Raw genomic sequence first — 26,807 nt, 5'->3', positions numbered from 1 at the left:
AATATGCCATCCCATCTGGTTTGTTCTTAGTGGGACTATCATTTGTTTTTCAACAGGACAATGGCCCAAAGAGATTATTTTGTTGAAACAAAGGTACTTATTCACACTAAAGGCGCAATTGGGTACCATATTATTCATGACTTTGCAAAACAGAGTATTAACCAAATACTTCCCCTTTTTAGGTTTATAAGGCTTTGCAAACACCCTTAGTGTTTCACGAAATCAATCAATACAGTTTACGTATCCAAGTGCACCCTTGAATATGAACCTGTGAACCTCTCCCTTCAATAAGATATTTTAACAGATTGGAGATAGTGAGCGCGATCTCCAGCTATCCTCCATCCTACACTCCTGACAGATCTGGGATTCGAACTGGTAACCCTCTGTTTACTAGCCCACCTCTTTAACCTCAACGCTACCTGCCACCCCAAGGTAGCCTGCAATAAAGGTCTGTCGGTGGTAATGGCTCACTGAACAGGTCATTGAGAGGTTAGTGTTATCGATGGCTGTCTGTGAGGGTGCCTGTTCAGCAGATTAATAATGTAATGAAATGGTAAACAGAGGGTTCGCAGTCTCTTTTCGCTCTCTCTCTCTCTCTCTGCATGGAGTTTAATCCCCCTCTATCTGGCAGCTGGTGGGGAAATAACGTGGATTACTGCTTCCAATCGATTCAGAGTAGGAGTTGAGAGGGCTGGCACAGCTAAGCACCTGTTAATGGTCCGTGTGGGCCAACTATCAACCTCCAGGAGTTACTATTATGTTGTCATATCATCCAATATGTCTTGTAGCACCTCCCTCCCACACACTGTGTATCCAATGTGGTGTTATCCAACACTGGCATTATATTGCCACAGTGTGATATTTCTGAAGCCAGTTTATCGTCATGTGGCTTGAGCTGCATTACATGTGGGAAGCCACAGTTTTCTTAACACTTCCATCTGTTACCAACATATTTACTCTGCCTGGCTTAAGGAAAAAGTCAATAAATAAGCCGAAGAACAAATTGCAATATTCCTCCACTTGTAATAGAAGAATCGGTGTCACGTCTTGTATGTAGGTGGCAGGGAAGTCAAGCGCAGGAGAATTAACCTTGGTATAAATGGAGTATTTTAATAACTTAAAACAAACTCCAAAACCAAAGTCCATAATAAAATAAATGTGGGTACAAGAACCCGTCGCACACCAATCCATAAAACATGAACATAACAATAAACAATCTCTGACAAGGACATGAGGGGAAACAGAGGGTTAAATACACAACAATTAATGAATGGGATTGGAACCAGGTGCGTAAGAAGACCAGACAAAACCAATGGAAAATGAAACATAGATCAATGATGGCTCGAAGACCGCTGACGTCGATCGCCTAGCACCGCCCGAACAAGGAGAGGCGTCGACTTCGGCAGAAGTCGTGACACGAGGGCTTAGCGAACATCTCTGATCCTGCAAATATCCAGGATATACACTGTACACTGAGTGTACAAAACATTACGAACATCTGACATAGACTGACCAGGTGAATCCAGGTGACAGCTATGATCCCTTATTGATTTCACTTGTTAAATCCACTTCAATTGGTTTAGATGGAGAGGAGACAGTTTAAAGATTTTTAAGCCTTGAGACAATTGAGGGCAAGACAAAAGATTTATGTGCCTGTGAACGGGGGGGCTGGGCATGTTGATATCCTAACATTCCTCCAACGTTATGCCCTATAATGAACTAGGGATGGATACTGTAAATTGATTAATAGAATATCCGAACGGACTTTAGTATTTGATTACTTGAGTGAGTGTTCATTTTTCACACCTATTTTAACAATGAAAAAGCTTTGTCTAAATTACATTTAAATGATCCTTGTGACATTGTTACGTTAGGTTCTGAACAAACAGAGTAAAACCTCAAATGGACAACTAGAAAAAGCTTAAACCCAGTTTATTTTCCTGACTGGGTGCCTCAGCTGCAAGCACATTTTGCACACAAACAAACAGGCATTTATGTCAAGATGAGATTAGGGGTGTAACTTCTCAGAACTGCTATCTGTTGCCCAATACTGCCTAACAACACATCTGCCACGCTGATCCTCAACACGGGCCCCTCAGGGGTGGGTGCTCAGTCCCCTCCTGTACTCCCTGTTCACTCATGACTGCACGACTCCAACCCCATCATTAAGTTTGGCGATGACACAACAGTGATCACCGAAAATGACGAGACAGCCTATAGGTAGCAGGTCAGAGACCTGTCCGTGTGATGCCAGGACAAAAACCTCTCCCTCAATGTGATCAAGACAAGGGAGATGATTGTTGACTACAGGAAAAAGAGGACCGAGCAGGCACCCATTCTCATCAACAGGGCTGCATTGGAGCAGGTTGAGAGATTCAAGTTCCTTGGTGTCCACATAAACAACAAACTAACATGGTCCAAGCACACCAAGACAGTCGTGAAGAGGGCACGACAAAACCTATTCCCCCTCAGGAGACTGAAAAGATTTGGCATGGGTTCTCAGATCCTCAAAAGCTTCTACAGCTGCACCATCGAGAGCATCCTGACTTGTTGCATCACTGCCTGGTATCACCAGCCACCCTAGTCATAGACTATTCTCTCTGCTACCGCGCGGTACCGGAGCGCCATATCTAGGTCCAAGAAGCTTCTAAACAGCTTCTACCCCCAAGCCATTAGACTCCTGAACTCCTAATCAAAGGGCTACCCAGACTATTTGCATTTCCCCCCCCCCCCCCCTCCTCTTCTACACCGCTGCTACTCTCGGTTGTTATCATCTATGCAGTCACTTTAATAACTCTACCTGCATGCACACTGGCAAGAAAAAGTATGAACCCTTTCTGCATAAATTTGACCTGATCTTCATCTAAGTCACCAACAATAGACAACCACAGTGTGCTTAAACTAATAACACACAAATTGTATTTTTCTTGTCTTTATTGAATCATCAATTTAACATTCACAGTGTAGGTTAGAAAAGGTATGTGAACCTCTAGGCTAATGACTTCTCCAAGCTAATTGGAGTCAGAAATCAGAACCTGGAGTCAAATCAATGAGATGAGATTGGAGCTGTTGGTTAGAGCTGTCTTGCCCTGTAAAAAAACTCACAACATTTTATTTTGCTATTCACAAGAAGCATTGCCTAATGTGAAGCATGCCTGGAACAAAAGAGATCTCAGAAGACCTAAGATTAAGAATTGTTGACTTGCATAAAGGTGGAAAGAGTTACAAAAGTATCTCTAAAAGCCATGATGTTCATCAGTCTACGGTAAGACAAATTGTCTATAAATGGAGAAAGTTCAGCACGGTTGCTTCTCTCCCTAGGAGTGGCCGTCCTGCAAAGATGACTGCAAGAGCACAGCGCAGAATGCTCAATGAGGTTAAGAAGAATCCTAGAGTGTCAGCTAAAGACTTACAGAAATCTCTGGAAGATGCTAACATCTTTGTTGACAAGTCTACAATACGTAAAACACTAAACAAGAATGGTGTTCATGCAAGGACACCACGGAAGAAGCCGCTGCTGTCCCCAAAAAATATTTCTGCACGTCTGAAGTTCGCAAAAGAGCACCTGGATGTTCCACAGCGCTACTGGCAAAATATTCTGTGGACAGATTAAACTAAAGTTGTGTTGTTTGGAAAGAACACACAACACGATGTGTGGAGAAAAAAAGGCACAGCACACTAACATCAAAACCTCATCCCAACTGTAAAGTATGGTGGGTGGAGCATCATGGTTTGGGGCTGCTTTGCTGCCTCGGGGCCTGTACAGCTTGCTATCATCGACAGAAAAATGAATTCCCAAGTTTAGCCTTACATTCTCCTGCAAAATGTCTTTATCTGTCCGCCAATTGAAGCGCAACAGAAGTTAGGTTATGCAACAGGACAACAACCCATTAGACAGATGTAAATCAACAACAGAATGGCTTGAACAGAAGAAAATAGGCCTTCTGGAGTGGCCCAGTCATTCCTGACCTCAACCCGATTGCGATGCTGTGGCATTACCTCGAGCGGTTCACACCAGACATCCCAAGAATATTGTGGAACTGAAACCGTTTTGTAAAGAGGAATGGTCCAAAATTCCTCCTAACTGAGGTTATTGCTGGCAAAGCAGGGTCAACCTGTTAATAAATTCAAGGGTTCACATACTTTTCCAACCTGCACTGTGAATGTTTACACGGTGTGATCAATACAAATATGAGAAATTATAATAGTTTGTTATTAGTTTAAGCAGATTGTGTTTGTCTATTTTTGTGACTTAGATGAAGATCCGATTTTTTTGTTTGTTGCAGAAATCCAGGAATCCAGGTAATTCTAAAGGTTTCACATACTTTTTCTTCCCACTGTACATGCAGATAGAGTTATGAAAGTGACTGCATAGATGATAACAGAGAGTAGCAGCGGTGTAAAAGAGGGGGCAACTAACCAGTGCCCCCGCACATTGACTCTGTACCGGCACCCCCCTGTATATAGTCTCGCTATTGTTATTTTACTGCTGCTATTTAATTACTTGTTACTTTTATTTCTTTTTTGTATATTTTAAAACTACATTGTTGGTTAGGGGCTCGTAAGTAAGCATTTCAATGTAAGGTCTACTATACCTGTTGAATTCGGCGCATGTGACTAATAAAATTTGATTTGAAATGTTGCGTTGTCTTCAGTCGGGCAGTTCCTGGTTATCTGGTGACTTCTCCATGATGTTTATCAGTGACCTCCTGTTCACCTTACTCAACAGACCTGGGTCATAAACTCTGTTCCCCTTTTCTCTCACAGTAACTTTCCACACACCAAGTTCCTCTTTACCCTTCCTTGACCCCTAACATATACATTCCTTATACATGTAAAGTTGAACATGAATAAGTATATTTCAAGCTAGAATCCAATAGTTACCTACAAGGATATACCGTGACGTTTGAAATTCTTAATTGAATAAAACAGCAAACCTTTGAATGTAGTTTTTATAACGGTGTGTTGAGCTACTGCTGGGCATTTAGCCCTCCAGTCTGTCCTGACATCGGTATGCTGTTTTCCCCTCTTAAAATAGCAATTACAGGCGCGCACCTAATGGTGTTTCCACAATACCTGACACAGTTCAATGGAAAACACTCACCAGAAACCCTTTTTGATTCAGAATCCGTTCTATAATGGTGAAAATAGGACTTCTCTTTCACTGTAGCTGTAAGCCAAAATTACCTGGGAAAAAAACATGTCTGCTGTTTACCTCTGCCATTTGCATCATTTTGATTAGTCAAGAGCGTTTTTTACAGTATTCTTTGGGGTATATCTGAAAAAAGTTAATAATATTATTCTAAAAGTAAAATCATTTCAAATACCCTCCCTATTATGAACCTGGCACAGATAGTCAGCCAGAGCAGTGTGGTCGCAAATGGCTGCTTTCACATATGAATGCTTTGTCCAGCATAAGTTTCACCGTAGGTTTGTCCCACGTTGCCGCATAAAGAAATTAAGGAATGAAGGATGCATTATCAAAGTATTGGAACGGGGCCCCAGTCCAAGAGGCTGCTGGGAGGAATCCGCTTCACGAGCAGGCTGCCATGGCAACCAGAGGGCTTTATTTCCCATTGGAAGCTCTCTGTTTGCCGGACTGTCTTGAGTTTCACCCATACTCTGGCACTCAGAGGAAGACAAAAGAGTTGGGGACAGAGGTGCTTTAGAGATGACTAATGAACATAGTGGAGAGGTCAAAGTTGAAGTATTACTCAGTCGTAAATGAGGGCAAACGTAAGAAGTGTTCTCTTAAGTTGGCATGGAATTCCCCTCTGCGTTCCTCCTTTGTGGAAAGGGGATACCTAGTCAGTTGCACAACTGAATGCATTCAGAAATGTGTCTTCTGCATTTAACCCAACCCCTCCTGAATCAGGGTAGGCAGCAAAACGTAACCACATGTTACATATGGATTTGCAATAGTATACACATGCAAAGTTACACCTCACTTCGCCATCTTTCAGGTCATTACATAAGACAGATCAGAATGCCGTAGTCGTGTCGTAAAAGGTTTTTCAGGGGGGTGATGTAATATGGAGGACCCGGCAAGCCAGCCTATTCCTTATAATGTAAACTCTAACTTCAAAATGTATAACTTCAAATTAAACAAATTGTTTGCACTCATGACGACAGGTTTCAATAAAATGTTCAGCCAACTTACAAGCAAATACTTTGAGAAGATAACCGGAAATGCGATAATAAATATGTAGTAACCCAAAAACATAACTGTGTTTGTACTTATAGGTAACCAGATTGTGACTACAACTCCGTTACTAAGTCTTTGACCACACTGTGTTACATTGGTGAGGAAAAACTCATGCTTCCTACCCTTCAAGTATTAACATGATGACTCGGATTTTCCTTGGAAAGGCTACTTCCACCTTACATGCTAGTGTAGTATACACACTCAGTTGTGACCCTTCAGATCTTCCAGCTCTGCGTTGGTACTGTAGCAGTTGTAGCTAAGGTCCTGTGTTTTGCTAACTTCAAATTTTTCTTTCTGGTTGCTTCTGTAGTCTAGGAGCAGAGAGGGAGTAGAGCCCCAACAGCGACAGTGAGTCCCTGGGATGCACAGCCGACCCGTTCCCCCTAATTCTCTCAGGCCCCCAGAAGCTGAAGACCGGCTGCCATTGAGAGGTGAGTGAGCTCAAGAACCCAATGTGCTTCTGATTATACTGTCAATTTACCATTCCATTACTCAGCTGGTTCTCCAAGAAAGCGATGGCTTTCTGGCTTTCACGCATCTTCATTTTGTCCTCTACCTTGAAGTTAGACTCTGGAAACATTCTCAAATTACTACTGAGATTGACTCTCTGTGGCAATGTTACTTTAGAGCTCACAGCTGCTTTGAATTGTCTTTATACTTTCATAACAGAAACAGTTTGGAACCATTCTGTTTCTAAGGGTGCTCTCGGATAGAAGTGTTATAGAAGACACAGCAGCGTTGGGGCTATTGCGGACCTATGTATATCATACTAAGACAATTTAAGGGTGTTATATGTTCTTATGATATTTTGTAGAATGCATTATGCCTGTGGGCTTTCAGTAAAGTGTTACCAAGTTGAGCAATTGTATCCTCGTACATGACCTAATTCCAGCTGTTTGAAGTAAGCATTAAGTCACTTAACTACCCTGTAACTGCTGTAACTCTTAAGATCGAGGCGTGACCCCTAATCTCTTTGGCACACAATACTGTAAGTCTGAGTGTGTGTGAGTAACTAAGGCGTCTGCTAAGTGAATACTGTACAGATGTATTAGAGCTCTTACAAATAGTGATTTACAAATTTTTATATCCACAAAAGCAACTCCGGTTAATGCCAATAGCTTTTTCTCGTCAACTTCAGTGTAAAGCGATTTAAAGGAATTGCAAAGCGGTAAACATCTGGCTTGGTTTATTTGTTGGAGCATTTGGACTGATTGGTACAATACCAGCCATAGAATTCTATTTCTACGGTACTAGCCTTGGAATTCTAACTGAATCAAGTTTATTTTCACTAGTTTAGAATTTCGAGGCTAAGTGATTGGTGACAGAGGGATTTTTGGGAGAGGGTTGGTTGAGAGGTTGTTTGAGGCAGTTTTGAGGCAAGTTTAGCTCTGGCTCCCCCTGGGAGTGATGTCCCCATGCAGCGATAGCAGACCAGACACTGATGGATTACCTAGCTTTCTGTTGGCCACAGACAGGAGCCCTTGTTATGAAAATATAATAGAGGAACAGCCAGATGGGTACACCGAGTTGGCAGATCGCATTTGTCCTGGGTAATACCTTAAATGTCCCAAGTACAGACTGTGTAGAACAGTTTTTTTTTTTTTTAAGTTTTTTTTTTAAGGGGTAGATCAGATTTAATATTGCAGAATGTGACTTCTATCAATGTAATTGTCTGCATCGTTTCATTACCATCAACCGCTCCCATCTATCTCTGAAGACCATCCAGTTTTGATTTCTAGCTGCCATATATTATTCCGCTGTGTTTCACAAAAGTTCTGAACATTTCTATTCTCTTAGTTTCTACAGATTGTAAATTAAAGAAACATTTTTGCTAAGAGCAATAATATAATAATATTCGGTTGACTGTGACTTTTCAAATCACCCAGCAGTGCCATCTGCAGAGTTGGCTCCAAGTAAATGTTTAAAGTTTTCAGCCATTGCTGAACCTATGACCTAAACAAGCTACATATGGGCAGTACCAAAACAAGTGACCTAATGATTCTGTCACTTCGCAGCAAAATCTGCAGAACTATGATGGTTGTATCCCATATATATATAACATTCTATTGGTTGCAAGAATTTTGTATAAATATTTTAAGATTTGAGTCAGGTGTCGTTTTGTGTATCCTAAACCATGTGCCATGGAATCAGTACATCGAAAATCTCCTCCCAACTAAGTCATGATGGAGGTGATTGTTTAACCTGTTGGATGAAATTATGCTGACAGCATCTAAAGTATCATTTCCACCTCCAGAAATGAGCCAAATAACAATGGTAAAATGATTTGTTATTATTGTAACATATTGGACCATGCATATAGCTTTTGCATGGTTCATAGTATCAGGTATGCTATTAGCAACAATAAGCATACTCACCTCTAGCCCAACTGACACAGCATAGTGGCTATACATAAATAGGTTGACGCATGGGGTTGCCAATCTGCATTTACCCTATTGAGCTAATCAGTCCTGCATCGGTTTGGATGCCCACAGTTGAGGCGGGTAGACTGAAAACATTCTGTCAACCCGTGGGTCGGTTCACGGTTCAGAGTAATTACATTGCGGATGGGGAAACATTTTAAATCAAGATAATACACTTTTTAAAAACCTAGGAGCTAGTTGTGTTGCATTGCGGCCAGGCAGACATAAGCCTACCAGCCACGCGCACATTGAGAGTGTGTGGAGACGGGAACTGGACCTAGGTTACATAAAACACCTTAAGTTAATTTTCCCCTCATCTTTTCCCTTAAAGTTTCCTTAACTTTAAGTCCGTTGCATAAAACATTTTAAGGTGAATTTCCCCCTTAAATTAAGTGTAAAAGTTAAGGGTGCCCATGAGGTCCCATAACTGCTTCATTCAGTATAGATATCAATGTAAATAGCATTTGTGGAGGTGAATGTTGCTTTCATCTGCCCTGGTTACCAAAGGAAAACCTCAACCAGCTAGCTACTTAGTGCACCTTCCATTGTTTAACTATCTATGGCTACAAAGCTAGCTGGCTAGTTAACTATACTATATTCTGGGAATTCCCTCCCTATGGCACTCGTAACTTGAATGCGCCTCAAGAAACATTTTTCTTGCATAGAACACACAACAACAAGTGAGGTCAGTACAGGTGCATCAAAGCTGGGACCGAGAGAATGGAAAACAGCTTCTATCTCAAGGCCATCAGACTGTTTAACAGCCATCACTAACACCGAGAGGCTGCTGCCTACAAAATCATTGGCCACTTTAATAAACGGATCACTAGTCACTTTAATAATGCTACTTTAATAATGTTTACATACCTTGCATTACTCAACTCATATGTATATACTGTATTTTATACCATCTATTGCATCTTGCCTATGCCGCTCTCATTGCTCATCCATATATTTATATATTCTTATTCCATTCCTTTACTTAGATTTGTGTGTATTAGGTATCTGTTGTGGAATTGTTAGATATTACTGCACTGTCGGAACTAGAAGCACAAGCATTTCGATACACATGGTTAGCAGATGTTATTGCGAGCGTATGTGACCAATACAATTTGATTTGGACTAGGTAAATAGATACAATTATTCTACTATGGGGTTGTCAGATTTTTCCAATAGGGTCTGGCTCCAGCAGAAACCTTCTCATGCAATAACGCTGTGAGACACAATGTCAATTGGTGCCAGAGGTTGGTGAGCGACTGGGCCCATGATTAATTGTCACCCGGTCTGGACACTCACGGGGGGATTCTTGTTATCCAGTCTCCTGCAGACAACTTTAGAGCTCTTATAGTACTGGATTGGAACAATACCAGGGGTCACCTTGCTTTACACCCCTCTCTCAGCCTCACTTTGGTTTCCCTCAAGGTGAGTGAAGAGCTCTTCTACCTATTCAACACCTCACTGTATGAAGGACACAAGCAGGACACTGAGCAGTGTGTGACCCACTTGTAGGACTTTTGAGAGAGAGAGATGTATGTGCTGTAGCCTACTTCTCTAGCTACCCTACTTTAGTCTACTCTGTCAGACAGCTTAACATTGATTGAAACAGTTTTTCATTGATTATGGCCAGATGGAGGATTTGCAGGTCAGGGTTGAGGCTGAATGGTGTCTGCCTGGAGGAGTATAATATAACTTCTCTGGAAACAGACAGGCTGAAAACAGGGACTGTCAGTAGGTGTTTGGATCTCACTGTCTGTCGAGGCTTCATTAAGAAACTGTAACACACTCAGTGACTGACTGAAGTGGGACCCTGCTATGAACTGTAAAGGGTTATGTTGCTCGTCTGTAGCACGTTCCCCTCCCCCGGCAATGAGGCTCTTTATCTACTTCCCCAGAGTCAGATGAACTCGTGGGTACAATTGTTATGTCTCTGTGTCCAGTATGAAGGTAGTTTCATGAGCCAATGCTAACTAGCGTTAGCACAATGACTGGATGCCTATGGGTATCTGCTAGAGTGCTAGCAGATACCATAGACTTCCAGTCATTATGCTAACATTAGTTAGCAATTGCAGTAGTTAGCAACTTCGTTCAAACTGCACGTAGGGTCATAAAAATGGTATCAACCAGTTCATCTGACTCTGGGGAAGTAGATAAAGGGCCTCTTTGCCAAAATCCCGAATAATCTTTAATAAAAAGGAAATGTATTTATCTTATGAGTTGAACAGACCTTATGTCTTTTACACATGCATTCATGGGCGCACATACTGTAGATACAGATGTACTATCTTAAAGGAGAGCTGCACTTCCTGATTTGGCCTCATTTTTCATCAATGCTCAATAAGAAATGCTAGCGGCCATGACTGAAGGCAAACGAGAGTTGTCTTCCGGGCGTGGTTTCATATGGGTGTTTTTTTTGTCTTTGCCATTCAACCACAAAAAACAAGGGCTAATACAGTTCTATGTGTGGGCTAGAGTAGAGAGGAAGAGGCGAATATAAAGTAAAGCCAACGCTGACCTTTAGTTTAGCCAAGCTGCCAGCAGCTAGTTGGCATAGCTTGGGGGATAGCTAGCGGCATCTAATGTTAGCTAGCTGATATTTCTCGGTCAAATCACAGTTATGCCAAAGGTAGCGAGAATCAGTGTCTGGAATGTGTTTCATGAGACACAGCATCTTGCGATCCGCTAGCATTATCAAATAATGTAGCTAGCTAGTGTAACCAACTCACTGTCAGCAACCACACCAGGCACAGTTTGACGGTTGGTAGCCCGCATAACTTGTAGCTAGCGTTGCATTTAATCCATATCCTGGTCATCTGATTCTTGATCAACTTTACAGAAGCCCATTTTCACTAGACTTAGTTATTTCCTGATCAATATGTGATTGCATATCAAGCTACTGCCAAAGATACACCGTGTTGTCTGGGGAATTCGGTTTGCATGGCCAGGTAGGTGGGGTTTGCTCATTTTCAACCATTCCATTGGTCCTCCTAAGGAGAGGTCTACGCCCGCCCGGGGCTCCCGGCCATGCAAAGCGAACTCACCCAGTCTTTTCCATGAAAACACGATGCGACCATGTGTTAATAGGCAAAAGGGGGCATGAATTGTTGACATAATTGGAATCCAAACCCTGAAGTTAGTCATGACTCCATTTTGGATGAGACTGACTTTATGACCAACATTATTCTATTTATACTTTGTAGTAAATTGACAGTAGAATAAATGTTTCTGACTCATATCGATGAGATACAGGCTGTTTTCAAAAGGAGAAGTTGGTTTTCAAGAGCAGTTGACCTTTAATTTGACCAGTTTCTCACAGCAGGAAAATAATCCTGCAGCAACAGGACATGTGAATTATTATGCGGATTATAATGAATGGACATTTTTATAGGGGTTGATACATTTATCGGTAGGGGAAATCAAGTCAGACATTTTTAAGTGGAAATTAGACTTTAAAAGTCTTTTTAAAACATGAATACATTAAGTCAGCAAGAACAGAGTGATCAAATTAAGATGGCACATCTGTACAGCCAGTTATCTGATTAGTTAGGAAAGCATGTCTGCAGCAACATCACAGGAGCCATAAAAGTTGGAAAATGATCCAATATCAGCATGCTGGCCCAGTTTCTTTCTTTATTTCCATATCTATTTAGACAGACTGGAGGAGGGGAGAATTCCCCTTTGACTGGTCTCTCGCTCTCTCTTTTCCTCCTTTTTATTACTTGAGAAAGGCAGCAAGGCACACTATGCCTAGTGGAGCCTGTTTGGTCAAAGCCACACAGGAGAGAGAAGTGGAGAGAGGGCGAGCGAGAGAGTTGAGAGAGGGGAGGTGGTGTGGGGGAGTGTGTGAGAGAGGGAGAGGGAGGGGTAGAGGAAAAAAGGAAGAGGAGGGACCGGAGCGTCCATCCACATTGGTGGCATTTGGCCTGAGCAATAAGCCGCGTTTGGACTCCGAGAGAAGTTTCCCTCAGGAGAAGAGACCGACACAGAGCAGCGGGAGGATTGGAACACATTGAAAGTGGATGCAAGTTATCTGGGAGCTGAAAGACTTTGAAGTGAACGAGAGGAGGCCCAGTGCAGAAGCAGTTATGCAAGGGTCATCTTGGGGTACGTGTGTGTAGTAACTCTGTGACGGGGAACGTTGGGGGCTTTGTGAATAGAGCACTGGGAAAAAGGTAGTTTGATGTAAAATAGAAACGGGCGAGATGGGGTTCCCAAAACTGTAGACATAGAACATTTGTTGACAAAGTGAGCCATGAGGGTTAGCTGTTAGCCTTGACGCCTGGTGGTGTAATTAACTTCTCCTAGAGGTGAATGTTTAAAAAAAAAAAAATCTTTCTTCGATTTTTGTTTAGTCTCACCTACATAAGTTGAATGCATTTTAAGTCAGTTGGAATGAGAGAGTCTGCTAAATGACTAAAATGTGAAGTAAGTGATCATTCTGATGACCAGAGTCATCTGAAATGGGATAGTAGCAAGTTTACCATAAGGCAACATTGTATCTATACTATAGATGGCTATTAGCGTGGGAGAGCTCTTTCTGCTCACTGAAACAAAGGTGGTGACAGGCAGAGAAAAGTTCTCCAGGAATGTGTGTGTGTGTGTTGTATGTGCGCATGCATGTGAGAAGAGGCCTCTTTTTTTCCCTCACTGGTCTCATTATTATCCGTGCTGCCTCAATTTGTTAGCCCTCAGAGGGAGAGAATGGCATTAAGTATACGTGTAAGACTCACCTCATTATCCATAGAAGCACTATGACAGTTCGTATCACGACGATGGCCTCACAATGTGGGATTTAGCATACAGACCGGGGCTGAGAAAAACAGGTCTATTTTCTTGGATAGGTAGGTTGTCTGTTGGACCAAAATAGCAATGTCACACTTTTCCTCTGTGGTCTACTTTCAGTGTTGGACACTCTCTGAATCAAGATGGAAAGGGGGAGGGAGATAGAGAGTGGATTAGATTGGAAGGGAGATGTAGAGTGGAGAATGGGATTTCCAGACCGTTTGTTCCCAACTGCTCATGCACACGCTCTCTATTTTTCTCACTTTCTGTGATTTTCCCATTGTTCACTCACTCACACTTTCTCACTCACGCTCTCTCACTCACTCATATATCCCAAATCAGAAGTGCTGCTCGTGCACCACTTCTGATTTGGGATATATTGTCGGCCTCGAAACCAGCCTGTAAAACAGAGCTGTCCTTATTCACGGTCCTGACACATCCCCTCGTATGCACGGTGTGTTTTTGGGCCCAGATCCCTCTGGCTGTGTTGGCGTGTGTATGTGTACAACTGACTTTGAGGGATTTACTGCAACCTCTTGGTTTGTATCAAAGCATGTTGGCGTGATGTTGCGTACAAGCCAAGCAGGGTCTGCCGGGCCTAGTGTATATGTTTGTGTCCATGCGTGTCTGTGTGTTACACCAATAAATGAGATGCGTTCATGTTTGGTCTTCTCTGTGCTTGATCCCTGTGCTTAGTGTAGACCATGCATGTTTATTTCATGGCAGTTTTGGCATTCAAAGAGACAACTTAAGAAAGTAGCGAATGAGCTAAATGCTGCTGTCCTGGGGTGTGGCCTGCACCTATCAGTCCAGCAGTCTATAACACGCTGCATCTGGAGAAGGTAAAGTTCGCTTTCACTTTTTTACCAAATCTGCCAATGGCATGTTCATTTAATTACTTGGTATGCTGTTTAAAAATACCTGAGGGGTAAGCTGCCATTACTTTATTGCCCGTGACGGAGCACCCCTATAGCCATGTCATGTGACTGTGAGCGTTGCCATGCAGTGGTTATTAAATCACGGTAGACTGGAGCTCTTCCACCTACCAGTGATACTGAACTGAACCCACGGGCCACTACCTTCTCTGACCACTTGTTTCTCTCAGGGAAACAAGTGGTTATAGCCGATGTGGCTGCAAATTGCTATTTCTACGGGAGCATCTGTCTACCTGTCTAAATACATACTAGGGCTTTCCCAGAGAGACAAAAACAATTTCCTCAGAGAACGTCTTCGACGCTGCAGTCAGCTGAGTTGAATGAGAATGTCAGAGTGCTCTCTGGGCCATTCGTAAATTCAGAGCGCTGTCAGATTGTCCGTTCGTAAATTCGGAGCGCTTAGCTCTCGGAGTGTTCAGAGCACCACACGACCTCTGGCCGAGGAGTAGGGTTACTTCCTTGCCTAATAAATCCGAAATTTGATACCAGTTCTTGGAATACAGTCTGAAACAAAGCACTGAAAAGCATGGTAATTTTCCTTGCATGCCAGAATGTTGAATGAAATTATACTGAACAAAAATATAAATGCAACAGGCAACAATGTCAAAGATTTTACCTAGTTACAGTTCATATAAAGAAATCAGTCAATTGAAATAAATGTATTAGGCCCTAATCTATGGATTTCACATGACTGGGAATACAGATATGCGTCTGTTGGTCACACAGATACCTTTAAAAAAGGAAGGGGAGTGGATCTGAAAACCAGTCAATATCTGGTGTGACCATTTGCCTCATGCAGTGCTACCCACCTCCTTCTCATAGAGTTGATCAGGCTGTTGATTGTGGCCTGTGGAATATCCCACTCATCTTCAATGGCTGTGCAAAATTGCTGGATATCGGTGGGAACAGGAACACGCTGTCGTACACATCGATCCAGAGCGACCCAAACAGGCTCAATGGGTGACATGTCTGGTGAGTATGCAGTCCATGGCAGAACTGGGACATTTTCAGCTTCCAGGAATTGTGTACAGATCCTTGCGACATATGGCCGTACATTATCATGCTGAAACATGACGTGATGGCGGCGGATGAATGGCGTGATAATCTGCCTTAGGATCTCGTCACAGTATCTCTGTGCATTCAAATTGCCATCGATTAAAATGCAATTGTGGTCGTTGTCCGTAGCTTATGCACTGCCCATGCTATAACCCGACCACCACCATGGGGCACTCTGTTCACAATGGTGACATCAGCAAACCGCTCACCCACACGACGCCATACACGTGGTCCGCGGTTGTGAGGCTGGTTGGATGTACTGCCAAATTCTCTAACACAACGTAGGAGGTGGCTCATGGTAGAGAAATGAACAAAGTTCTCTGGCAACAGCTCTGGTGGACATTCCTGTCAATTTCTTTTTTATATATTGCAACAAAAACAACAACACAGAGTTACACATGGGATAAACAAACGTACAGTCAATAACACAATAGAAAAAATCTATATACACTGTGCAAATGTAGTAAGATTAGGGAGGTAAGGCAATAAATAGGCCATAGTGGTGAAATAATTACAATTTTAGCAATAACACTGGAGTGATAGATGTGCAGATGATGATGTGCAAGTAGAGATACTGGGGTGCAAGAGCAAAAATAAATAACAATATGGGGATGAGGTAGTTAATTGCACGCTCCCTTAACTTGAGAAATCTGTGGCATTGGGTTGTTGGAGAAAAAGTAACATTTTAGTGGCCTTTTGTCTCCAGCACAAGGTGCACCTGTGTAATGAGCATGGAAAAGGGAATAGTAGTCAACCTGCAAACATATATCCTAACAAATTGTGTGTTGAAGGTTTAGTGCACTACTGCAAACACAAATTTATGTGAGAGAGGGAATGTGTGTGTTTTTGACAATGTAGGTATAGATGTATTTTATTTAAACAGGGAGTCACATTGAGATGAAAAATCTATTTTCAAGATATGCAGATTTCCATGCTTTTGGAATACTTCCTGATAACAATGTTAAATAAAAAAATGTGGGCTACTGAGCCAGCAATAAGGGGTGCTGCACACATAAGCAGATCAGGCTCCAAATGATCAGCCCCTGATCATTTTCAGTATCATTCAATAGATTTTCACCATCTACATCCAAACTACCGGTACTCTTTTCAAGAGCTGGCTTTGAAATGCATTCAAATATAAAGCCTGCGGAGATAAAATGGTCATTAAATGCATTAATGATATAAATTTGTCAGTAATAGGGCCAGAATCTAAAATCATTTCTTGGGGGAGAGACGAGGAGACATAACCCTTCAGTGATTTAACAGCTTTCCAGAATTTAGCTGGGTTCCCTGTACATTCAGATAGTGTATTAACATAATAATCTGATTTTGCTTTTTTACACTAGTTTAACACACAGATTTCTCAATCGCCTAAAAGACTGCCAGTCTGGGCCCGAGTGTGAATCTAGCTTTGGCCCAGGCAGCATCTCTGTTGTGTATGACTTCAGATAGCTCTGGACAGAACCAAGGGCAAGACCGATTTTTAATTCTCAGTTTTTTTTTTAAAGGGAGCATGTTTATCTATAATACCATTGAAAACATTTGTGAAGTGGTTCAAAGCCAACTCTGGGTCAGGTATAGATGCAATACAATCAAAGTCACCGAAGTAAAGGTCACAAAAAAAGGCCTGTTCATTGAAATTAAAAAAATTCCTCTTGTTGATAAAACAGGGTTTGGATCGAGGCATCCGTATATTCCTGACACATACAATGGGACAGTGGTCACTAATATCTAAAGCAAATAGCCCACTCCCAGCATATTTCTCTGGAGTATTTGTAAATATGAGGTCAATCAGTCGATTTCGTGGGGTCCTTTAAAGTTTGGACAGTGGGCTTTGTAATCAGCTGGGTCAAATTTAAATTAGTACAATTTTTTTTTTTAAACAGTCAGCATCCTGCGTTCCCCATGCAAGATTAAAATCTCAGGTGATCAACACCTCTGGGGTAATAACAATTGCAATTAAATCAGTGAGTTCGTTTAGTACACACTTCTTGGCGGAGAGTTAGATTCCTATAACTGTTATTTTTGAGTGTGAACCCAACTGAAGACTTAAAGCCAACAATTCAAATTGTTTAGGGCTGGAGGTAGCCTTTAACAGAGACACAGAAATAATATTCCTTGTGTAAATAGCACACTACCACCTTTGCCTTTCCTATCAGTCCTAAACACATTGTAACCATCCATAGAAACCTCAAGAGTTCAGGGTTTTATCAGTTAACCAGGTCTCAGATACAATACAAATATCAGGGAGAGAACCAGACCTTGACATGATCCATTTTAGGTAATAAACTACGAATATTTAGATGTAAAAATGTCAAACCTTTTCTGCATTTAAAATCATACGGAGTTTCAATACAAGTCAGATTACTTTGAGATTTCAGGACACTCAAAGATTGGATTATGCCTATTAGGAAAATAAAACAAAGTAGGAATAGCAATGACATTTCTCCGGTTAGCACCATTTGGCATGTTACCACTTTCAGATACAACATGTGGAACTCTCACAGAGACCAAAGAGGAGGGGATGGTAAAAACAGACTTACATGTAATGCTAATATTGTCCTCACATCAATTTAGTTGACCAAGAACCTTCCCAATGTTTGATGACAACATCCAGGAGCCATTTTCAACCAGGTGAATTCTGTCTTCCACAAAGTAGCCAGGCCAATTCCAGGAGTCAAAATTGTCGATGAAGGACATGCCCGGGTCCTTGGTCAGACGCATTAACCACTGTTGAAGAGACCAAACACGGTTAAGTATTCAGAAAAAAAAGTACTTTACTTTTTCCACATTTTGTTACGTTACAACCTTATTCTAAAATTGATTAAATAAATGTTTTTCCTCATCAATCTACACACAATATCCCATAATGACAAAGCGAAAACAGAAATACATTATTTACGAAAATATTCAGACCCTTTTGCTGTGAGACTACAGTATACTGCATTCTTTACTGTATGTAGTATTTCTGTTTGTCATACAACTGCCCCAGTTATGATCGGATAAAATAAATAGGGATCACTTATTACCCCTCCACTCTGTGCTAATTAGAATGTCATAATCACAGATAAACCTTAGTGGTAGGCTGTTTGTCTTGGCAGGGTGGCAGTGCCCGTCTGGTGCCAAGCTGGCTATAATTAATGAGGAGCTGGCTGGTTGATAGACATGCCACGGTCCCATTTTTAATCACTGTCCTGGTCTTAACACACTGGTGTGTGTGTGTGGAGATGACTTGACATAGTTTAGGGCTAGTGCAGTATCTGGATTTAGATCCTGACTTCACAGAGCTCTGACACTGAACTGTCTCCAACAGGACACATCTGTCCCTGGGACCTCGTTATGCTCTGGATGACTCCTACAGCAGTGATGATTTATTTAAAATGCGTACCGGATTTTTTTTTAACAAGGTGGTGCCATTTCCTGCAATCTAGAGCCTTAAATGATTGAAACGTGGCGCAGCCAGTCCACAAGGTGGCGCAGCGCCCCTCTTACGTTCTTTGGGGAGAACCCTGACACAGCTGGGTTCCTGCAAAACACGAAGCGTGACCTCACCATCATGCGCCATTTCCTGTCTACCATTGTTCTCCCATCACCACCAGACGGTGTGCCTTGGGACTGATGATGTCACAGTCGATCTGTGTAGTGTTGCTGTTTTGGATGAGATCACCGGTTGGGAGGAGATGGTTGCCATGGTGTGCACATGCGTGTGTGTACGATGTCATTACTAATTGAATACCCTAGGATTTGTCGTTCACTCCCCCTAACATTGTTTTGAAAGGAGGTTGAAGGGATGTAGGGAGACAGACAGTCGCCTTGCTTCCCATCATGAGTACCATGTCAGGGGCTATTTGCCATGAGATGAGACTGTGCCTTTGCTGTCTCAGGCATCGAAAGCCATAGGCCTGAAGCCCATGTTTGTGCTGCTTGAAAGGGCTCTGTAAATGAGTTGGCTCTGTCTGTGTGGCTACAGGATATTTAACTGTAGGAGGAGAACATATTTTGTTTGTATCCGTGCAGTCTTTATGGTTTTACCAGGGTCACAGAAAGTTCAGACACGCTTTCTCTGTAATGTAGAATATGTTACATGACATAGAAGCATGTCTGTGAACATTCTTCAGGTCATCTCTAAGACATTTCTATCTGCAACGTTCAGAACTGAGCCCTCCTGAACACGACCCTGGATGGTTCCATAGTCCAAACAAGCTGTACATTCCTAATATTTCTACTGTAACGCTTTGTTGTTGCTTTGCTACGTTGATAGTTCCCATTCATCTGACTGACTGTGTCCCTCTGTTTCTACCTCTGTCCCCCCAGATCGTGTGGCTGTCCCACTGAGCAGCAGCCACCATGGCCCTGATTCAGGCTCTACCCGTGCCGGCTGAGCGTCACCACACCCCCGGCCTCAACGGATCCCCCCGCCGCCACCCCTCTGCCTCCCACACGCCCACTAACCTCCCCTCTACCTCCAACTCCCAGGAGGCCATGGGCTCCGTCAGCAGCCTCATCGCCCACCGCTCCGGCCCGGCCTACCTGGAGCGTCAATACCGGCCCGTTGATATTGGTCCCGAGCCGGGCACTTCCAAGCTCCACAGAACCACATTGGGTGCCACTTCTTGCCTGGGCTCCTCTGACACATCCCAGGATCCGCTGATCAGTAGCCTCACTCCGCCTGGCAACAGGAAGCCCTTGATGGGGATTGGCTCCAGTAAGGACAGCGGGACCAATGGGAATTACTCGTATCTGAACCAGCACTATGTTGGGGACTGGAATGACAACCATGTGGCTAACGGAAGCCCAAGGACCGGGATTGACACCGAAGAGGCCAAGGAGGGGCAGCTGGGGAGCCTCAACGGAAACGTAGGAGGAGCCCCGCCCAAACTGGTCCTCGTATCGGGGAAGCTGGAGAAGGTGAGTATGACCCTGTCCAGGCTATATGGTACAGTCATTCAGTTTCCTCGAAATTTACAGTAGATCAATCTACTCTCACAATAACACGATTAGAAAAAACAAATGAAACTTTCACTGAATATACATTATTTACAACCTCTTACCCAACAATTATCTCACCCCTCAGAACATGGAGAAAACAGTGATCCGGCCCACCGCCTTCAAACCCGTCATCCCCAAGAGCCGCAACTCCATGCAGTACCTCTCCCCTCGCCACGACCGGTCCAGCCTATCAGACAGCCAGAACAATCTCAACCTGTTGTCACCTGGTAGCCAGACAGACACTTTGTCGCCCTGCTCGGAGAAACGCACCTCCTACAGCGGCGGGCGCCACGTGGGCGGGGGCAGCCAGACCTGCTCCATGTCTGACTCGGGCCGGAACTCCCTGTCGAGCCTGCCACCCTATGGCAGCATCCCCTACAATCTGCCGCCCGCAGACACCCCGCTTGTCAGTGGCCACCTAGAGCCCATGAAGACGGCGCCCGGCAATGTGCACGGGCACTCCAACTCGGATAGCGGGCGCTCCTCGTCCAGTAAGAGCACAGGGTCGGGGTCGCTGAGCGGGCGCGTCCAGCCTCTGTCGGACAGCGGGTCGAGCGGGCGGTCGCCAGCCCCCGTGGAGGGGGGGTACGAGGGGGTGGTGAGGGACCTGGAGGATAAGCTGAGGGAGAGAGACGTGGAGCTGCAGCAGCTCCGAGACAACCTGGACGAGAACGAGATGGCCATTTGTCAGGTACATGGTGGCGTAAATGGACCAGAGAGCATTAGACACAATCACCTTCCTTCACATATTCTAAAACACATGAAGGCATGCAAGCGCACGTACACATGCACGCACCTGGCACACAGACCATGTACCATCACACACGAAACGAGAAATGTCATGACATACTAGGACACTCAAACCATTACAGTCACTATACACACACACGATGCAACCCTCACACAATGCCACCCTCACCTACCCACCCCGTCTACCCGGTCTCCCTCTCCCTCTCCCCCTGTCTCCTTTCTCCCCCCAGGTGTATGAGGAGAAGCAGAAGCGCTGTGAGCTGGAGCTGGAGGAGCTGCGTCAGACCTGCGCCACACGGATGCAGACACACTCCCAGAAGGCCCAGCGTGCCCAGCAGGTGCTCCAGCTGCAGGTCTTCCAGCTGCAGCAGGAGAAGAAGAAGCTCCAGGAGGACTTCAGCCAGCTGCTGCAGGAGAGGGAGCAGCTGGAGGAGCGCTGCACCTCCTACGAGCATGAGAAGATCGACCTAGGGCCCCGGCTGGAGGAGACCAAGTGGGAGGTGAGGTGGGCCTTAATACTGTCTGTGGCGGCCCCATTCCAAATTCACTCCTAGTCCCTACCTCCTAGGCTTTGGCACTTTTGTATATCTAGTAGACAAAGCGGATGTGGTAGAGACAGTGGATTTTACACAATCCATAAATACCACTGTAACCCCTTTTTGAGTAATTGTTGTAGTCTAGTACAAACGGTCTGCTCTGTAAGATGCTGGCGGGCAAGAGTCTGGCTCGGTGTCGCAACGTCATCAATCACATTAACAAAGACTCTCTTTTATATATACACTAGTGCTCAAAAGTTTGGGGTCACTTAGAAATGTCCTTGTTTTTGAAAGAAAAGCACATTTTTTGTCCATTCAAATTGATCAGAAATACAGTGTAGACATTGTTAATGTTGTAAATGACTATTGTAGCTGGAAACGGCAGATTTGTAAAAAAAACAAATATATCTACATAGGCGTACATTATCAGTGCAAACTGGCTCTAACCAGAATAGAAAGAGTGGGAGGCCCCGGTTTACAACTAACCAAGAGGACAAGTACATTAGTGTCTAGTTTGAGAAACAGACGCCTAACAAGTCCTCAACTGTTAGGTTCATTAAATACTACCTGCAAAACACCAGTCTCAACGTCAACAGTGAAGAGGCGACTCCAGGATGCTGGCCTTCTAGGCAGAGTTCTTCTGTCCAGTGTCTGTGTTCTTTTGCCCCCCCCCTCAATCTTATTTTTATTGGCCAGTCTGAGATATGGCTTTTTCTTTACAACTCTGCCTAGGTCAGCATCCCGGAGTCACCTCTTCACTGTTGACGTTGAGACTGGTGTTTTGCTGGTACTATTTAATGAAGCTGCCAGTTGAGGACTTGTGAGGCGTCTGTTTCTCGAACTAGAAACTGTCTCCCTGATTTGCATACTGTTACAACTGCTTTTTAAGCTCACGATTATCTGCAGATAAGTTATAAAAACATTCTGTAATTCCTCACTGCAGGAACAATAGAAAGTGAGGAGAGAGACTCATTCTGGTCCACATGCATTTTTTCAAAGCGTTCAAATTTCTTCATTTTTTTTGCGGGCCGTCTAATAATTTGGTCAGGTAAAAATGTATTTGAACTCGGATGTCACGATCTGACATAATGGCAGGCAACTTTTATAGGTTTAACATAAGATATTTGCTGGTTTTGTCATGTCATGTTACATTTCTAAGCACTAATGAACGAAGAGCCGTTTGGGAGCCAAATGGACAGGTCTTTTAGCTGAACGGAGCCAAATGATCCAGCTTACCAAAAAGACTCGGAATGCCCATCACTACTATACACTAATTGTAGAAAACATTAGGAACACGTGCTCTTTCCATGAATCAGACCAGGGGTGGGCAACTCCAGTCCTCGGGGGCCGGGGTGGTGTCACACTTTTACTCCATCCCTAGCAAACACAGCTGATTTAAACTAATTGCATTCTAAACTGAAGATCATGATTAGTTGATTATTGGAGACGGGTGTGTTAGCTGGGGCAAAAGTGTGACACCAATCAGGCCCCCCCTCCCCCAGGATTTTTAAGCCTTGAGACAGTTGAGACATGGATTGTCCACATGTGCTGTTCAGAGGGGGAATGGGCAAAACAAAAGGTTTAAGTGCCTTTGAACGGGGTATGGTAGTAGGTGCCAGGCGCACAGGTTTGAGTGTGTCAAGAACTGCAACGCTGCTGTTTTTTTCACGCTGCGTATCAAGAATGGTCCGTCACCCAAAGGACATCCAGACAAATTGACAACAGCATTGGAGTCAGCATGGGCCAGCATCCCTGTGGAACGCTTTCGACACCTTGTTGTCTATGCCCTGACAAACATCTCTGTATACCCGTCGCAAGACCCACTGGTTGATGCTTATTTATAAAACCCCCTTAGGCCTCACTCCCCCCTTAGGCCTCACTCCCCCCTATCTGAGATATCTACTGCAGCCCTCATCCTCCACATACAACACCCGTTCTGCCAGTCACATTCTGTTAAAGGTCCCCAAAGCACACACATCCCTGAGTCGCTCGTCTTTTCAGTACGCTGCAGCTAGCGGCTGGAACGAGCTGCAACAAACACTCAAACTGGACAGTTTTATCTCAATCTCTTCATTCAAAGACTCAATCATGGACAATCTTACTGACAGTTGTGGCTCCTTTGTGTGATGCATTGTTGTCTCTACCTTCTTGCCCTTTGTGATGTTGTCTGTGCCCAATCATGTTTACCATGTTTTGTGCTGCTACCATGTTGTGGTGCTACTATGTTGTTGTTGTGTTGCTACCATGCTGTGTTTTCACGTGTTTCTGCCTTGCTATGTTGTCTTATGCCTCTCTTATGTAGTGTTGTCTCTCTCTTATTGTGATGTGTTTTGTCCTATATTTATAGTGTGTGTGTGTGTATGTGTGTGTGTGTGTGTGTGTGTGTGTGTGTGTGTGTGTGTATATATATATATATATATTTTTTTTTTATTTATTTTAATCCCAGGCCCCCGTCCCCGCAGGAGGCCTTTTGGTAGGCCGTTATTGTAAATAAGAATTTGTTCTTAACTGACTTGCCTAGTTAAATAAAGGGTAAATAAAGAATTGAGGCTGTTCTGAGGGAAAAAGGGGTGCAACTCAATATTAGGAAGGTGTTCCTAATGTTGTGTACACTGTGTATATGACACTAGTTGTGTTTCCTTCAGGTGTGCCAGAAGTCTGGGGAGATCTCCTTGCTGAAGCAGCAGCTGAAGGATGTCCAGGGAGAGCTGGCTCAGCGCGTGGGGGAGATTGTCTCTCTGCGTGGCCAGCTTCGGGACTCCCGTGGCGAGCTCGCTACAAGCCAGGACCTGCTACAGGAGGCCACCTCCGCCGGTCGCCTGCGCACCCTGGAGCTGGAGGTGTGCCAGAACGAGCTGCAGCGCCGCAAGAGTGAGACCCAGTTCCTCCGCCAGAAGGTGGGCCGCCTGGAGGAGGAGACGGCCCGCCTCCGCGCTGACGCCGCCGCGGCCGATCAGACACGCCTCCAGGCCCCCGCCCACAATGGTAGTGGAGGCAGGCAGTGCCAGGCCTTCCCGGAGGGGGAGGAGCCACATTTGTTGAGCGACGAGGCCAAGCGGGCCTATGAGAGCGAGGCCCTCCAAAGCCTCCGGGTGCAGATGGAGAGTCTGAGGGCGGAGTTAGCCACAGAACGCCAGCGGGGGGAGGAGCAGGCGTGCAGCTTTGAGGAGGAGCACAGGGTCTGGCAGGAGGAAAAGGACAAGGTGATCCAGTACCAGAAGCAGCTGCAGCAGAACTACGTGGGGATGTACCGGAAGAACCGGGAGCTGGAGGGAATGCTGCGGGAGCTCAGTCTAGAACTGGAGACCCGGGACGAGCTGGAGGAGCAGGACGAAGGCAGCGGCAACGAGATCAACTTTGACGAGATCACCGCAACTGAGATCTGACACCACCACCTTTTCTCTTTGTGTGTCTCCCTCTCTCTATCCGCCATATGCATGTGATCCACTAGGAGCATCTACAGGAAGCCAAGAGAGTCTCTATAATTGCTTAGTAGGTCACTTCAGAATCCTTCAGTAGGTCTCCATCAGGGTCAGTACGGTATGTAGTAGTCTTTTTATAGTTGGTCTACTCTGCCTATGTTCCTGCGCTTCTACTCCGTCTCACAAATGTCTTATTATGGTTGACTCCCTCTGGCTAATGTCGACACGTGCACACACACACACTTCCACAAAAGAATGCGCACACACACAGCAGCTGTTTCTCGTCTATATTTCAAAATGCAGTTGAAGCTCTCTGTGTGCTACAGTAGGCTCCTCCCGCTTGTGAACATCTAGTCAAAACATGGCCATTCTAAGCAGATATTGCTAATTTGGTTTGTTTCCTTACCTTTTTAAGATTAAGCTGGGCTTATTGTGTTAAATCTAATAGACTACCAACATTTCTAAGACCTTGATATTAAGCACACTAACGTACCACTGCGGCAAGCAGCTTTGAAGGGTTGAATTTATTGGGCCTTTCTGAAACTGGAGCAGGTGGAGGAGTTGCAGGTAGTTCCTCAGCGTTCTGAAAAGATAACCCAATTTTGACCCTTATTGGCTTGAAATTGTACAAACAGTGTGATCTGATGTGACAATAGGAGAGTACGCTGACAGGGAGAGTGATGGTGAAGTCAGATGAGTCTTGTACAGCGTGGAGGGGATACATCCTGTCTTTCTGTGGTATTCACTGAACATCATGTAACTCCTCCTATTCCCTAGAAATGTGTACTTCCTCCTTATTCACTGTGGGTGTTCTTGGTAGGTAGAGCCTTATAAAACTTGTTTTCTTCGGCATGTTCTCAAATACAACAGGTTAATTGGCAAAAAAGAAGGGAAACGCTTCAATGTCACGATTACCAAATGTCTCCTCATTCCATGACATTTGAGTATCTAAATATGGACATTAGTGATCTCGAATTTCCCTATTACACACAGGATGTCATTTCATTCGGTATCTGCACAGTGTCTTCAGCGAGCAAAACGGAAACCGTGGAAATTCAAAAGGAGACATGTCATTAAAGCACACTCCGATATGCTTTCTATTGTTGTGAAGATAATCTGCTTGACGCTTTTGTGATCTGTCTCCCGCAGAAGTACAATAGCATGGATGTATTCATCGCTATGGATCGTTGTTTCTCTGAAAATATTTATATGCAGCTCTGGCCGTTTTACGAACATGCTTGTTGTACAGGTGAGAGGACATGCACTAAGTGAGAGATGCTTAGTCTTTTTATTAAGTTAAATTAGACTGGCCAAGCTATGACTGTTAACTTTTCATCAAATTCTGTATAACGAAGCACACCCATTCACAAGAGAAAGACACTTACTCTACATGTCCCCATATCGCTGTTAACCCTTCATTGTAGATATCCCTAATACTGACAAATCACATATGGTGAAATATAGATATGATCTACTTCAAAATAAACATAGTCACTGTGAATAGACCAAAGCAATGTCACATGTCCTGTTGGGTCCTTACAGTACCATGTCGGCATATTGACGTTTGAGTGAATACCCCTTCCATGGTTCTATATTCCATTATTTTTTTTTATCCACAGTATTTGTATGAAGACATTAAATGTATATTTTCATGCTGTAAATTTATTGTACCAACCGACTGTTTTTAATAAAAACCATTGATAAAAACGCATAGC

General features: G+C 43.9%; 1 protein-coding gene across 1 annotated transcript; it reads left to right on the top strand.

The window, feature by feature from the left end:
• The first annotated feature begins 6,565 nt into the window (after positions 1-6,565).
• Positions 6,566-26,790, top strand: LOC120045481 (leucine zipper putative tumor suppressor 2 homolog). The gene is made up of 5 exons (XM_038990368.1): positions 6,566-6,636; positions 19,710-20,303; positions 20,470-21,075; positions 21,365-21,634; positions 24,316-26,790. Exons 2-5 carry the CDS (start codon positions 19,743-19,745, stop codon positions 25,054-25,056), a joined length of 2,178 nt encoding a protein of 725 aa, XP_038846296.1. The 5' UTR covers positions 6,566-6,636; positions 19,710-19,742; the 3' UTR covers positions 25,057-26,790.
• Positions 26,791-26,807: the final 17 nt, after the last annotated feature.

This window comes from Salvelinus namaycush, chromosome 4 (genome assembly GCF_016432855.1).
Source record: "Salvelinus namaycush isolate Seneca chromosome 4, SaNama_1.0, whole genome shotgun sequence".
NCBI lineage: Eukaryota > Metazoa > Chordata > Actinopteri > Salmoniformes > Salmonidae > Salvelinus > Salvelinus namaycush.
Note: the sequence above shows the minus strand (reverse complement) of the source record. Positions and strands in the feature narration are given on the sequence as shown.

Bases quoted from the DNA above. Each gene is read 5' to 3' on its own strand.
- LOC120045481 (XM_038990368.1), top strand. From the start codon at position 19,743: ATGGCCCTGATTCAGGCTCTACCCGTGCCGGCTGAGCGTCACCACACC. The intron at 20,304-20,469 runs GTGAGTATGACC...CTCACCCCTCAG, and splicing joins TATCGGGGAAGCTGGAGAAG to AACATGGAGAAAACAGTGAT. The intron at 21,076-21,364 runs GTACATGGTGGC...TTCTCCCCCCAG, and splicing joins ACGAGATGGCCATTTGTCAG to GTGTATGAGGAGAAGCAGAA.